This window comes from Chenopodium quinoa, unplaced genomic scaffold (assembly GCF_001683475.1).
Source record: "Chenopodium quinoa cultivar QQ74 unplaced genomic scaffold, ASM168347v1, whole genome shotgun sequence".
Lineage (NCBI taxonomy): Eukaryota > Viridiplantae > Streptophyta > Magnoliopsida > Caryophyllales > Amaranthaceae > Chenopodium > Chenopodium quinoa.
Genome location: NW_018745024.1, coordinates 5367558 through 5383720, shown reverse-complemented (window position 1 = coordinate 5383720; position 16163 = coordinate 5367558). Strand labels below are relative to the sequence as shown.

Below are 16163 nucleotides of genomic sequence, written 5' to 3'. Positions count from 1 at the left end.
AATATTAAATATGATTGTTACGATGCTTCCTATGTTCTTCCTAATATTTATGATTTTTAGTATCATGTTAGGGTTATAGATTTGATTTTTAATGCTTAGTGACATGCTAGGGTTTGTTATTAATCTTGTTAGTATCATGCCTAGGATCTTGCTATGCTTTAACATGATTATGATTATCATTGATTATGATTGATATTATTATTATTCATGATGTTGATTATTTATTATGTTGCTTGATATGTATTATTTTATATTGTTATTTCTTGATCATCTTCATTGCCTGTTTAAAGGGAATTGGTACTTGTAACCACGCTTAATAAGATAATTAATAATCTTGTTAGGTTAATTGTGATTATAATTCAAGTGATCGCCAATAATAGTTTATTTGTGCATTAATGTTCAACCAACATAGATTAAACAGGTTTAGGGTTAATCCTATTGATTGCATGTTAATCAGAAAGCGCACATGAATACGAGCAGAATAAAGTAGAGGCCTATTATTAGGGCAGGTTCAATCTCTTTTAGGTTGGATTTGTACCTTCATCCCCGAACCCTTATTTGGTTCATGACCTTATGGAGTTGACAATCTCTTGGATCGTTAAGGGGTGTAACCTTCACCTCGTGAACGGTTTACAAGTTCCTTAAAAACTTGTTGGCGACTCTTTTGCTCTATCTTCTTCCCTTTTGGACGCCACCGTACTTTAGTGTATGATCACAGTGGGGTTCAAGCTAGTGGGATTAAGGCTTGAAATTATTCCCTACACCAGGCACCACAGTTCCATACCTGCTTTCTCTGTTCTTGGATTCCGTTTTCTTATTGGTTTTTTCACCAACATTCAGGATCCAAAATCCTCATTCTCTTCCGATTTTGGCTTAGAATTATGAAGAGGGTTATCATGGACAACCAAAGACTTATCCCCCTCCATCTTTGTTGTTGGAAAATCATCTTCAACATACCCAAGTGTTCCACATTTGAAACAAACCATACAGATTCCCTCATATTGAATTCTCCATATTCGACCTTTGAGCCAGAATTTTGATAGCAATGGTTTCGACAGATCAATTTCAACGCTGAGCCTTGTGAATTGTCCTCTTTCTTCCTGTGTCGTAGTCTTATCAACTCTAAGCACCTTACCAATTTTTGTACCAAATTTGTTTAAAAAGTTAATATCAAAATATTCAACTGGCAAGTTAGGAATGCGAACCCATGTCGTAAGGACCTTAATTGGAGATTCATCCGGAACAAAGTTCGGGATCCACTTCCTGATAGTTAGATAGTTATCATCCAACAGTCATGGCCCTTGAGTGAGCACATAATTATAGTCAGCCTGATTGGTAAACCTTGCAATGTAGAAATCGCATCCTATATCAGTGAGAGCCAACTCTCCTCTTATGTTCCATTTCTTCTTCAGCCTTCTCATCAGTCCCATGTGTCCCAATTTACCACTGAACATTTTGATTATCAAAGAGTCTTTCCATGGTTTCCGCAATTGTCTTTTCTCATCTTTCGACAATCTGATAACAGGGCATCTTTCATTAAGCAGGATCTCCTATGGGACATCCGAGACATCCTCGTCCTCATCTTCCAGATTGACAATTGAATGGAATTCATGGGTTGGCTTTTGCACCTCCCTCAGCCTATCTCTAAAGGAACCTCCATTTCGATTCTTGTTAATTGCATGGTTTTCCCCTTCCTCATTTAGGTGCATTGGATGATCCTCCAGCATAGCATCATCCATTGTTTCATCTTTTTTATTCCCAGCATTAAAAATCAAATGATTGATTTTTCTCTTAGGTTTTTTGTTGGATCGATCCAATTGATCTCTTTCGTCGGAAAATTGGAAATTTCCCGTCGCATTTTCAGAGTTTTCCATAGAGAGCATTTTTTCCTTTTGTGAAACTTTAATTTACGATTAAAATGCTTTTTTTTTTTTTTTTTTTTTTAACTATTTTCATATTTCATTTTTTTTAATAAGGTTTTTTTGGTTTTTATTTTTCCGGCAAAGATTCACTCAAAAGAAAACAACAAACTAGAAAAAGTAACGAAAGTGCAAACGCTTCCTAGTCGATGAGCTAGTAAAACAGCATCCCGGGAAACCAACTTTATTAAGCAAACTATAAAGGTTGAAAGGATGTCTCAAAGTTGTTGCTAAATCCAAGTAGTCGAAATGTCAATGATAGCTGAATAAAGTTTATTGAATGGCAATGTGAGTAAAGATGTCACTAAGTCGGGCCGGCACGGCCGGACACGAAAAAAGCACAGTACTTTGTGTGTGGGCCATGGGCTGGATTTATTTTGAAGAAGCACGATAAGGCACGACACAACATGGTCGGACCCGACGTGACTAAATAAACATGCTAAAATTTATACAATTTTGCTAAATCAAGCAAACCTGACACGATGGAATGTGAACCTGCCGTGCATGAGCCAAGCTTTTAAAAACTTCAGCCTAGCACTGCACAAAACTCATGGGCCTAGCCATGGGTCAGGCCTAACTAACCCCAAAACACGTGAACTTGGCATGAGGCACGACCTAGATCTATCTTTAAATGTGAGACATACTAGTAAAATGCGAGAAGATTGAGTCACAAATTAAACTTATAATTGTAAATTCTATGTAATGACCTAAGAGGCTGGGACATAGGACAATAACATAAGTCTATATACTAGTTTCATAATTAAAACATACTAAGTAAATGTCATTAATTGATTCATTTTAAAGTACATTTTCAAAACATCAATATTTTTTTAACCTAATGTGTATATAAAATTGTATAGTTAACTGTTAAAGTTATACATTTAAAATGTAAAAGTTAAAATGGTGCATGTATTTGATATCCAAAAAGGATTATGCACTCTTACATGAGAAAAGCACATCATCTAAAAAGTGTATCCGTGTCCGACACATATTAAATACAATGCATCTTAGACATGCAAATATATTGATTTATCACATAAAATCAAGTGTCTTATTTTTTTTTTTTACTAAAATTAGTGGACACGAACTAAGTAAACGACGTTTTTTTTTTCAAAAAAAAAAAAAACACTAAGTTAATGACGATCATATTTTTAAAACATATATCACATTTTTTTTTATTATTAACCCTTTTTCATTTTTTTAAAGAACTTCTAAAGGACGCTAAATTTCATTAATAAAAGCCCTAAGGTATCTACAATTGACAATGAACGATAAAAACGAATTTAACAAAATCAAACAAGAATTAATCGGGAAAGGGCTAAGAATCCAAATACATAAATATAACAATTCGGCAATTCTCGATTCGTTGTCTCATACAACTTTTTGAGTGGATCCGCTGTCGCTTCGCAATTTTGTGAGAAAGTAAATTCTTGTGCTGATTTCGTAACCCGAATCCGAGCCATAATCAATAGTAGCCCCGCACAACCGGAGACCAAATTAAGCACAAATAAAACCTTGTCTTTCGAATGTACAGTTAACCGTTAAAGTTATACATTTAAAATGTAAAAGTCAAAATGGTGCATGTATTGATATCCAAAAAGGATTATGCACTCTTACATGTTTGAAAAGTGTATCCGTGTCCGACACATATTAATTACAATGCATCTTAGACATGCAAATATATTGATTCATCACATAAAATCAAGTGTTTTTTTTTTAAATTAGTGGACAAGAACTAAGGAGTACGAAAAACTTTGTCTTTCGAAGGAGATTGAAAAAACTTGTCTTTCGAAGGAGATAAACATTTTCTTTCGAGGGAGACATTATTGTAACTTAAAACAAAAGGTTTAAAAGAAAATAAAGATTGGGGCTTTTTACCGGTGAAATCCAATGGAATCCCCTTTACAATTGACAATGGAGACTGGGTTTAGGAGAAAGGAGAGAGAAGAGAGAAAAGGAGGCTAGGCCGCTAGGGTTTAGAATAATTAAAGATATGGTAACCCCTTTTCATATTTTTGTTTAGGAAAATTTGTCAAAAACAATCTTTTAAAGTGTCCACTTTATTTAAAACAACTTTTTAAATTTTTTTTTGCAATTTAAGACCACGTTATAAATTTTTTTTATCAAAGACAACCAAATGTTACTTTCCGGCGTTGACTCAATTTTTGCCGATGTTGACCACGAGTGTGCGAGTCACGTGACCTCCTACATTGCTTAATACACCCCTTTTTCCTCCAATTAACTCCTATTAAAACCTCTGCTTCTCTTTCATCCCTCTTTTAGTACGAGTGAATTGGAGTGAAAATTGGTGTATTAAGCAATATACGAGTTCATGTGCGTTGCACACTAGTAGTTAACATCGGGACAAATAGAGTCAAACGCCGGAAAGTAGCATTTGGTTGTCTTTGATAAAAAAAATTTATAATGTGGTCTGAAATTGCAAAAAAAATTTAAAAGGTTGTTTTTAATAAAGTGGATACTTTAAAAGGTTGTTTCTGACAAATTTTCCTTTTGTTTATTTATTTTCAATTTTTTTTTTAGACCTTGGTATCTCATAATGTCACTCACAACACAATAAGGAGTGAGATTGTGCCATTTTCGCATTTGTTAAGATGTTATATGTTTAGCTACGAAGTACCTTTTATAATACTCCCTATTTATAATGGATTATAAATTTATACTCGTACTCTTCAATATCACCTTTCGAGATTTTTAGCCTAAGTTTTTTTTTTTTGTTTTTTTTCTTATTTTTTTGGGTAAGTAAGAAAAAAAAAAGGAAAGAATTAGGACTCCCTCACGAGGGGATCCCTCCTAAAGCATCTGCGATGAGAATGGGGTACAAAGCTGAAGAAGTACAAAAAGAAATAGATTTTTTTTTTTTTGGGGAATAGTTAATAGATTACAACTTATTAGCTTCTAGCTATTCAAAAAAAAAATAAAATTATGAGCTTCTAAACGGTCCAATTTCTTGACAAGTCATTAGAATTGTTCGATCACATAGAGTTCTTTGTACTCTTGGCATTTCATTGATACAATTTCCATATTTATACAAGAGGGATCCGAATCCTTATTATTCAGAGGATCTGGCTATCATACTTCTTAATAACATAAGAATGTGCTTAACATACAAAACAATTGATCTTGTATGGACCCGGTCTACAATAAATTATTGTAGACCCAAAATTTGACACTTTCAAATAATATTATCACATTCTGGATGATATAATCACTTTTTTATACAATATAATTATCTTTTTGTGAGTCATATTTTGAATTATATAATCTCATATTAAACCATTTAATGAGATTATATAATTATCTTTAGGATGATAAAATTTAAAAATCATCTTTTGAATGATGTAATTTACCATTTCATACTTTTTATAATGATAAATTTACTTTTTGAGTGATACATTTACATAACAATTTCAAAATGATATAATCACTTTCGTAGTAATATAATCATATTTCGTATGATATAATCACATTCGTATGGTATACTAGAAGGTTAGGTCTACAATAAGTTATTGTAGACCGGGTCTATTCTAGTCTTTAAAACAACACTAAGCCCACTTCCCTAAAATAGCAATACAGATTTATCCTAATTTTGTCAATAAAAATGCTTAGCATTTGCTGATTTGCTATCTTTTTATCACAAAAAATTGCTATAAATTATTGTCTTATAAAAATATTCTATCCTTGCTATGTATATCATGTATAGTATAGTTCATACTAGACATTATGTTAAATCAATGACACATTTTACTACAGTTTTCAAAATTAAAAAAAAAAAAAAAAAAAAAAAAAAATTATAAAAAGATGTCTCAGCCATCAGCTACTGTTAGCAAACAAAGTAACTGAACTTCTAATGCCTGTGATGGACATTCCTAATCCCAGATTAAAGGGTAACGATGTACGTATAAATTGACATGCTTGGCTGCCTATGTTCTAAAATAAATCTAATACCTCGAGAAACTCTCATTTTGGTCACCTGAGGACCCTTCGGAACTCATCAATTATTCCCTGCAGCACCACAGGTTTCCTTATTAGACCATTCATCCCAATTTGTAAGCATCTCTCCCATATATTATCCTCTGCACTTGCTGTTATGGCTATAATAGATGGACCGCCTCCGCTATACAATTTCCTGATTCTTCTTGCGACTTCAAAACCATCCATTTCAGGCATGTGAAGGTCAAGTAGCACAACTCTAATAGTGTTTTGCGAAGGTGCCAAAGCAGTGAGGCACTTGAAACCAGAGGAACAGGCAAATACTTCACAGCCTAACTTCTCCAGCAACCTCTTTGTCACTGTCCGATTTACATTATCATCATCAGAAATCAAGACCTTTAAGCCTCTAAAGCGAGAGTTAGAAAATGTGTGCTCCGGCATATAAGAGTTTCCATCAGGAAGGTGTTTTTGCTTTTGAAATCGAAGAACAAGAGTCATATTCTGCGGCAAGCCATATGAGTTTAGAGATATCCAGATATCACCCTGCATCATCTTTAATGAACAAAAGAAGTCAGAATTTTGTAAGATCAAAACCAAGTCATGTAAACTAAAAAAAAGGCAAAAGTATATATCAAGAACATAAAAAAAATCAAGTGATTCACAAAGAAGATTAAGCGTAAGCCAAGACAAATACATGTCAGTTATCAACTACTGGCCAAATACTTGAGATTCTTAAATCTTAATGACAGAAACAAGCTCAAAAAGGCCACAGCTATTTTAGTATCCAAATTCATAATAGAAGCCCAAGGAAGAGTGATGGGATATGGGCATTAGAACAGTCTCATCCATGAAAAAAAATTTACGTGAGGAAAAATGGTGCGGAAAAAAGTTCCTCGCCACCTCACGTTCATGGGAAGAGTTGGTTTTTCTCGCGAGGTAATAGAGTCATTTTCAAATTTTCACCTAGTAGTAGTGAGGTAAAGTATGTTTCCTCACGAAGAAAATTAAACTTTCATTCATAACTAAGAATGCTCTGGTAAGATATACGAACCATAATGAAAACAGTATGGTTATGTGTAACGCTAATGCTGACTGTGCTAAACTGCCTATGTGGCCATGCGCCCAGCCAGAAAACTGTGGGTAACTGGCGACCCACTACATGGAACAACATGGTGTCAGCTGTGGGAACTTTCATTCAGTTTTTTTTTATTTATTTTTTTTTTTTTTTAGCCTAAACTTTATAATCTAGTGTTGGTTTTAAAGTTGTGTTTAAGGTTGTGAAGACCCGTCTTGCCAGGCTAAAATGTTAAGCTCTCCAGCTCTGTGCTAGTCATATTATGCTTGAGACCGGGGCTAAAGCTAAAATGGTGACATGGTCTGATACTAAGATAATATCATTATATATACAACAGAATGTGCCCCCAATTGCCACTTGTCTTTTGCTAACTTGTGCTTCAGAACTTCTAAATTAATCACTAAAGGCAATACTCTATAGTGGCCAACTGGCCAAACATAGTGGTCATTTGGTTGAAAATTTGAAAGGTATGAACATCAACTTCCTAGGAAATTCTAGTTCTTACAGAACTTGCTAACTTAGTTCCTTAAACTCTCAAAGTAATTGGACCTCTATCATATGGCTTCTAGTAATAGTTCTGAAAATTCACCTCCTAGCAATTGCAATTTTTTGTGTAGTGTTATGTTAACCAAACAGTTACTTGACAATATAATATCCTTGCTTCAAATTATATCCTAGTACTTGTCACCCAACCAACATAACCCGATTACTCATCCTCCCTCAAACCATGACATGGAAAATTAAAAACGACTCATGGAGTATGGTGCAACAAATCAACAATATACATGTTGGAGATGATGATGCCCATGCTGTCAGCAAGCAGCAGCACAAGCATGTAGCAGCTCATTCAAGTCACAGGTCAGCAGTATATTCAAGTCAAGCATTTGATGATGTAATTTCTAATTCTAGATAATTCTAGATTGTTCTTTAGAAGTTTGTTATTAGTTGCCTAGTCATATGCTAATGTGGCACAGTTTGTTAGAAGTTTGTTAATCCCATAACAAACTTAGATTCTCTTCTTTTCTCAGCTTGTAATTCTATATAGACGAGACTCTCTCACAACTTGTATGATCCATTCATTCTTACAAATCAATAAAAAATTCTCTTAAAGCTTTATATAGCTTTGACTTCTTCTTCAAGCTTTTCACTCAAGTTCAATGGATTCTCAGATTTTATCAATATTTGAGAACTACTTCAACAAAATCAGCTACCATCTACCAATATCATGTCAGAATACATTGTGTTCTCTTCACTACCCTACAAGTGCGACAAACCCCCCATGTTCTCTCTTAGACACCACACAAACCAAAAACACTTACTGCGATTTATGCAACTTACTGACAAGAAATTTGTAATTATTGCAAGAACTGAAAACTATCCTTGTTTCTTTCAGGCCTTAGTAGATCCACATCAGCTGTTTATTTCATCAAATTTTGGTTTTTTTGGATAATTTGATGTACTAACTTTAATCAATTAAGCAACAAAAGGGCTTATATTTCATGTTGGTGGTATTGAATTGCTCATTTGAGGTGTTAAAGCATCTAAATTTAGTTCAATTTCTTCATCATAAGTTACACATTTAGATTCATTTGAGTGATAATTTATTTAGCATTTTGCCATGAAGTCAACAGCTCATCATCTAGGATCTGCTATTTTGTATTTGCTGTAAATGAGAGATATTTTGAAACTAAAACACACAAGAGGGGACTGAATGTCTGGAAGCGGGATGTAAATAAAATTTGTTTGCTTGCACCATGGAAATGAAGCCTCGCTAGCTTGCATTTCCATCTTTTCTTTTTATAATTTCATAAATTTATTATTTTTTTTTATGCTACACCTTCAAAAATATTTTTTTATTTAATCAATTACTTGTTCAGTTTCAAGATTAAGGCCAGGTTCACTTCATCTTAAAAAAATAATATTAAGTAAAAATAATTTCAGTTTAGTAAAAATAAGTTCAGTTCAATAAAATTAATTTCAGTTCACTAAAAATAAGTTTAGTTCAATAAAATTCAGTTTTCTTAAAGAATAATTATAATACAAAATCAATAAAAATAATTTCAGTTCAGTAAAATTAATTTAAGTTCAGCAAATATAAATTTTTTTTCAGTAAAATTAATTTCAGTTCAGCAAAAATAAGGTGAAGGTGAACGGGGCCTAACATGGGAGTAAGTCCAAGAAATCGTGATAGGTCTCGGATCTAATCATGAAAAGTACGTCCAGTTGGGAAGATTAAGTGGACTCGTGTAGTCGTGCAAGTAGGCTTTGTCACATGCTCACAGTTGTTTCGGGGGAGCAAAAGGGTTTCGTAGGCATGCTCTAGGAGGTAATTGGGTTTATTTCTAATGTATAGCAAAGACTTGACATTGGGATGCTTGGCGATAAGACATTTGACACAAGGTAAAGTCAAGGTAGGGCAAGTAATAACCTCCACAACATCCTACTTTTGGTTTGGCAAAATTACTGTTAGCTAATCAAATAGCTTGTGATGTACATTGGAATATTAAGTAGAAGATAATGTCACATTAATTTCCTAGATTATATACATTGTATTTAGAAAATGAGGTTTCAGTATAATTAGGAAATAATTTTGTTAGTTTCCTAATCCGAGTAAAATTTTAGATCTTTTAAGATATTGTTTGCTTGTAATCCTCTATACTTAATTTTGTTAGTTTCCTAATCTGAGTAAAATTTTAGATCTTTTAAGATATTGTTTGCTTGTAATCCTCTATACTTCCTCCGTTTTTCTTTTGTTGCACCATAAGGACTTTTACACATTATCTTCTTTGGTCATCTTTAGTGATTTATCTATAGTGAAAAACAATCATGTGGGATCTAGTTAGATTCATCTAGAAATCTACTTTTCAAATATCAATTTTTTTTATAAGTTTTACAAAAGTATAATTAAAGATATTAGTAGCCAAGTTTGAAATCACTCATGGTGCAATAAAAATAGAACGGAGGAAGTATAAAGAAGGCTTGAGGGTTTGGAATGTAGAACATAACATCAGGGAGAGATTTTAAAAGCAATCTTAGGATGCAAGATGTACTGATATAGTCTTGAAAGGAGAGTTTGTAATGCCAGGGATAGATATGTGAGGTATTACAAGCAAACATAGGAATTTAGATTAGAGTACTTGAAATGTGAAGGGTATTGAGAAAGGGACACTCGTAATTGTAACCGATTAGTGACGGTTGGTGGTTTTTTCCCCTACATAGTTAGTGAGGATTTTTTCCACATAAAAATCATTAAATTTTCGTACCTTACATTTGTTCATATCAATCCTGTCTTTTGTTTGTATTTTTTACCTATTATTACTAGCTTCAGAGTTCATATTTTGTAACCCCCAAAACCAACGGCTACTAGAGCCTAGAGCTCAATGTTTGAGGAAAAGGTTTTTGATTTTTTTTTAAAAGGATATTCATGAAAAGGTTAAGTGAACTCTTAATTCTATACAAGCCCCTTGAGCTCAATTTTAATTAGTAGTTTCAGTACACCCTCTGTTTTTTTAAAGAAGGTTACGTTTGGTGATTTTGTGCGGTTATTAAGGAAAATAAGATAGTGGAAAGCAAATATTAGATATCACATATATCAAGTATTAAGACATAAATTAATCATTGGAAATAAGAATATTTGCCTTGGAAATAGGTAAATATTTATGTAAATAGGAATACTTGCTTTTGGAGTAAGTAATTATTTTACTAAACGAGAATAGTTCATTGAAAGTAGGTATACATGAGGGGGAATGTGTAAAAAAGAAATTTACATGAATCTAGAAAATAATTGAAACGTAACATTTAAAAAGGAACACTAAAAGTGTCAAACATAACTAAGGGAGTATGTGCTTTTAATAAATCTATGGTCGTAGATTACTAAGGCAACCTACGACCATATATTTAATAATAGCAAAAAAAAAAAAAAAATAAATAAATAAAAAAAAAAAATCTTTTTCAATTAAATTCAATGTATAAAAAAGCTCAAGACGCACTGAAGCGAGAGGGGTGCGCGCCTAGTGCGCCTCTTTGAAGTGAGGCGCAGTATATGGGCAGTTAAAAGCTGAAGTTTGCCTCATGTGCACCTCGGGTGTGCCTAACCCAAAACGCCTTACCTAGACCTAATTAAGCGCTCACCCCTGATCGCCTTGCACCTCAGAGCCTAGGCGCACCTTAGGTGCACTTTTTCAAACACTGATTAAATTTTGGTTGCAGAATGTGTCTACAGGCTCAAAGCGACAGGAAAGTGACATGTACAATATGTGCTGCTGATTGAAAAGAGGCCAATTGACCTTGTTTGGGAGAATAGGATTATAGTGACTACAAAGCTATTTTCCAATGTTCTTGTACTTGGTTTATAATATTTCATTTTACAGTACTTCTTAGAGAATTGTATATTGACAAAACAACTACGGAGTAGTTGAGTAGAAATTCTAGCAACTAGCAAACTAGTATCATACTTTGATTTATAGCAATTGGAATTCTATCAACTTGCAAAACTAATAAAATATAAAATCCTGGAATTGAAATTCAAATTACTTCTTAAAAAGTGAAGTGAAAATTGAAATTTCAGATTGAAATTGGTGTTTTTCAAACACAATCTTAAAATTACTTTTCAGATTCAATCTCCAAAACTGAATTCAAAAAATTGAAATCAATTTCAAGCTTACAGACGCAACTTAAGCTTAATAGATGTATCACTGATTATACTACGAGAATGAACTTTTAAAGACTCAATGAGCAGTGTCAGCAGACGCACATATATCATAAACTTTCATCAAATCATCAACATCACAACCACAATTTGCCTAAACCGTGTGAACTGCCGTTGATAGTAATTTTTAGAAAAATAACCATGCAAATAAGTGTAGAAGAAATTTCAGAAGACGGTCATTCAAAACCTTATTCAAGATAATAATCCTGAAACCATATATAATAATGAAACAAATGCAAGATAACATAGCTTAAGAAAAGGGAGCTCTGAAGCACTGACCTGAGCTAGCCTTTTGCACATGTTGAAGCTCAAAACTTCCTTATTTGCATCATTTTGGGTTCTCCTGACAGTGTCTGTCGGATGACCTCCACTTATGTCAAACTCAAACTTTACTTTAATGAACTCGTCAGCAGAAGCTGACCTCCACATCCCCCACTTATTATCATTCTTTCCCACACTGCCAGTTTCTTCAGACACTCGAAGAATCATTAAGCCCCCTTTAAGCGAAAAATGCAGTAGGTGCCCTACCATGTGTAGCAAAACCTGAAATGTTCTTCTCTCATCACCAATCACCTGGGCTGGCAAGCTACTCTCAACATCAGGAGAAAAGCTGAACCCTTGATAAACAAATAAACATTTGGCCAGGCAAGAAGTTTCCTTAATCATGGAATGCAGGTGGAAAAGCCTCATCTCCAAAGGGAATCTTCCATTGTCTTTTGTAGATATTTCTGTCACATCATTTAATAAAGTTGAGATCACGTTACCAGTTCTCACCATGGTGTCAACCATGATTTTTTGCTCAAAATTCATATTCTCTTCAAACATTGAAAGAAGACCGAGAATTGAGTGCATTGGCCTCCTCATTCCATGGCTCATCACCTTTTGGAATGAATCTCTAGCTTGGTTTGCCATGATCGCGTCCTTCTTAGCCTGCTGCAGAACACGATTTCGCTCCTTTAGTTGATCTCTCATCAGCTGAGACTCTTCAAGAACATTAGCATGAGAAAGGGCCACAGCTACTTGATCAGCAACCACTTCTACCATTTCTAATTCATGATGGCTCCAAGCCCTATCAGTTGAGCTTGGAAGAACCAAAACTAGTATGGCATAAGAAGTTTGAACCAATTCAGGAGTCCCACCTTTGAAATTTGAAACATTCAGCAATGGCATTCGAATTGCTGCCACAGAACCAGAAACCTCCAAACCACCACTGCTTGCCATTCCCAGTGCTGAATCTGGTCTTAAAATCCTCACTCCCTCACTTTCACGTATCTCCTGAACATCGCGATCATTCATTGGGATATTACTAGGAAAGATATTTGAGGGGCTAGGCTTCAACTCATGGGTCAAGTTCATTGAAGTCTTAATATTATTTGGCATCCAAACAGCACAATTCTGCAAGTCCAAAATATTGGAAAGTTCAACCAAAGTAGTGTGTAGTATAGTATGCTTATCGAGTGATTTCCTTATTTCTCGAGTGAGCATTCGAACATGCCAACTAGCTTCCTTCTTCTTTTTCATTATTCCAACCTCTTGGTCCAATTCCAAGACATTTTGAGTCAAAAACACCTCTCTAACTTTCAATTTAAGTAAAAGAGGGATCAAAGTTAAAAGGGTTATTGCTGTGGCACACGAAACCAAAGCTGTTAAGAATTTGAATATTGTAAGTGACATCATGAGCTGAAATGAGTGAGGACCATAGTAAGTCCATCCATTGAGCAAATGGGTCATTCCACAGAGTACAATGAAACCAATGAATTCGACGAGTACCCATTTGAAGGGAACATTCGCGCAACTAATGAAGTATACTAGTTCAATTGGTATCGAGAAATAGGCAATGGCAATCAAGAAATCACTCACTTTTTGGCATTCCATAATGATGTTAATGCTCCAAAACCCCTCATCATCACAATTACAATGTGAGTATCCACAAACAATGGTTGATACAGACAAAATGAGAGTGCAAACCAACAATCCAATGGCAATCACTCTCATCATTGCACCAATTACACCACACTTCTTAACCCATAAAACAAATATAAACCCCTTTTTATCAAATACCTCAACAAAGTCTAATTTCTAACAATGGGGATTAAAATTTGAAGAAAAACCCTTAAATTATAAACAATGAAATTTGATAGAAAATCAGTAACAGGCCAACACCCATCTCTATATGAGTATATTCAACTGAATCTGTTCAAATATTACAAAAATCCAATGTTTCAATAATTTAAATTCCTTTGCTATTTCTTCAAGTAATCAAAAACCCAGAAATTTTAATAAAAAAAATTAAAAAAATAAATTAAGCTAAAATTGGGAATCAAAATCTGAATAATCTGCAGGAATAATCACAAAAACACTAACCTGGGGTCATTTTCAGCAAGAACACCAAAAACCCAGTTACAATAAAGTTCTCAAGTTCAAATTCATCAATTTATCTTCAACCCAAATACAAAAATCATGCAAGATCGTACCTTTTTTTAGAAATCTAAAGACCCAAAACAAATTAAAAGTGAAACTCAGTTTTTATGGATCCAATTTTGATTTTGATGGAGTTTAGCTTTAGATGGCAGCTTTCACTCTGAAGCAGAAATGGTGCAGCTACTTGAAAAAAAAAAAAAAAAAAAATCTTACAGCTTGCTTTGAAGTTTGAACAATGAAATGAAAAATAAGAGAGAAAGAAAGCGGTTTGGCAGGTCACAGAAGGCCCACCAAGATTTTTATGAACCGAACCTAGACGTTTCGACAGTCTACACACCCTACTTTGATGCACCGGTGCAACCTCGTCAAAAACAAATCTATTGAATTTGCAAAATTTCCAATTTGATGTCTAGAGATTTGGCAATGCTTGGTTTATGCATTAAGCACAATGCACCAGAGTCTAGAGCTCAATCTACAATAAACAAAAACGAGATTAGAGGTGTTAGAAACTGATTGATTTTCAACTTGTTTGAACATAATGATTTAGCATGACTTAAATTTAAAATAGGTTCGACTCGATCTTACTGTACTAGACTCAGTTGTCCGAATCGACACATCTACGCTCGACACGTGTTATTATGTATAGAAACTAGGCAAAATACAAAGGAAATTGATATAAGGAGATTGTACCTTACATCGGGTGTATGAGAAAATTTTCAAATAAAAGTAGAGGGCGATGTTAAGGCCGTTAAAATAAACATCTTGCCTAGCGAAAGCGAATACTTCCTATGTTTTCTTTTAAATGCAACACATCTTCTGGCACGTTGTTTTTAGGAATTGATTAGAGTAAGTAAATGAGATACTTTATCAATATAGTTTTAACACCGTAACTAGAGAAGGGTTAACTAGTTAACTACTATGTGTATAAATTATTTTGATTAATATGTACATTTACATTATCTAATCTCTTCCTTAAAGTGCGTGCCAAAAAGGTGTTTTGCATTTAAAGAAAACGGGGGAAATATAAGTGATTGACATCTTTCTAAGGGCTTATTTGGTTCACTTTATTTTTGCTTATCTGAACTTATCTGAATTGAATGTTAAATTTGACAAAACTTTAACCTAAACATACGATAATCTATACAGAAAAAATATATCAAGTGGGGTCATAATAATATGTATTTTATTAGTATGTTTCATAATTTTTTATTACGAAATAAAGATATTTAGCGATAAAAATCTGCACATAAAATGATGATTTAGTATGAACTTATTTTTTCTGATTTGATTTGAGCTTATTTTTTCTGAAACAAGTAAAAATAAAGTGAACTAAACAATGTCTAACCATTTGGTTGAGTGATAAAAAGTCATCAAATTGAAAAGTTGTTTCAACTCTAAAAAGATATATTTTGCCCTATCAATATTGTTGTATTCAAAGTATATCCCAACTACACAGGTCGACGCTTGATAGTAAAGGGGGAAGGTAAGGGAATTCCCCTACTCCCAAGCATTTTGTAATTGGTGGGGCTCAATTTGTGACCTCAAATGAGTTTCCCACCAATTCCACCAAAGCTTTGCTTGATTTGTGTATAACACTAATACCTTATACACAATAGAGTGAGAGACTATAATGTATAAATCGTATAACTACACAAGATACTATATCTCATAATTCGCATATTGTTTGGAAAAGTGAGTCACTCCTCTCATACATGTTACACAAAAGTTTAAAAAAAGCGGGTTTACAATAACTTAATGAATGGCAATGGCGTGCGAAAGTTTACATACGCAAGATTCTATTTTTTTCTCTCATGGGTTTGTATTTGATTTTTTTTCCTGCTCTTCATCTCTTTCCTCTGCACTTCTTCTCTCTCCTCTACACTTCTTCTTTGTTCTTCAATTTCCTTCTTTTTTTTACGATTATATCTTGATTTTGTAACAAAATTTTCCTGTTTTGATCAATGATTCATCTTCTACAGCTAATTTCAAGGTATGTATGTTCATTTAATTTTTCACCCACTACGAAAGCCACCACTGCCGCGAGCTTGAGCCTCGTTAACAGTGATTTGACGATTGTTGAGTGTTTGGC

General features: G+C 33.8%; 1 protein-coding gene across 1 annotated transcript; it reads right to left on the bottom strand.

The window, feature by feature from the left end:
- Window positions 1–5434: 5434 nt before the first annotated feature.
- On the bottom strand, window positions 5435–14416 carry LOC110708362 (protein EIN4-like). The gene is made up of 2 exons (XM_021886478.1): window positions 11933–14416; window positions 5435–6422 (listed from the first exon to the last, which is right to left on the bottom strand). Exons 1-2 carry the CDS (start codon window positions 13649–13651, stop codon window positions 5907–5909), a joined length of 2235 nt encoding a protein of 744 aa, XP_021742170.1. The 5' UTR covers window positions 13652–14416; the 3' UTR covers window positions 5435–5906.
- Between the last annotated feature and the right edge of the window lie 1747 nt (window positions 14417–16163).

Bases quoted from the DNA above. Each gene is read 5' to 3' on its own strand.
- LOC110708362 (XM_021886478.1), bottom strand. From the start codon at position 13,651: ATGATGAGAGTGATTGCCATTGGATTGTTGGTTTGCACTCTCATTTTG. The intron at 6,423-11,932 runs GTCAGTGCTTCA...TGTTCATTAAAG, and splicing joins TGTGCAAAAGGCTAGCTCAG to ATGATGCAGGGTGATATCTG.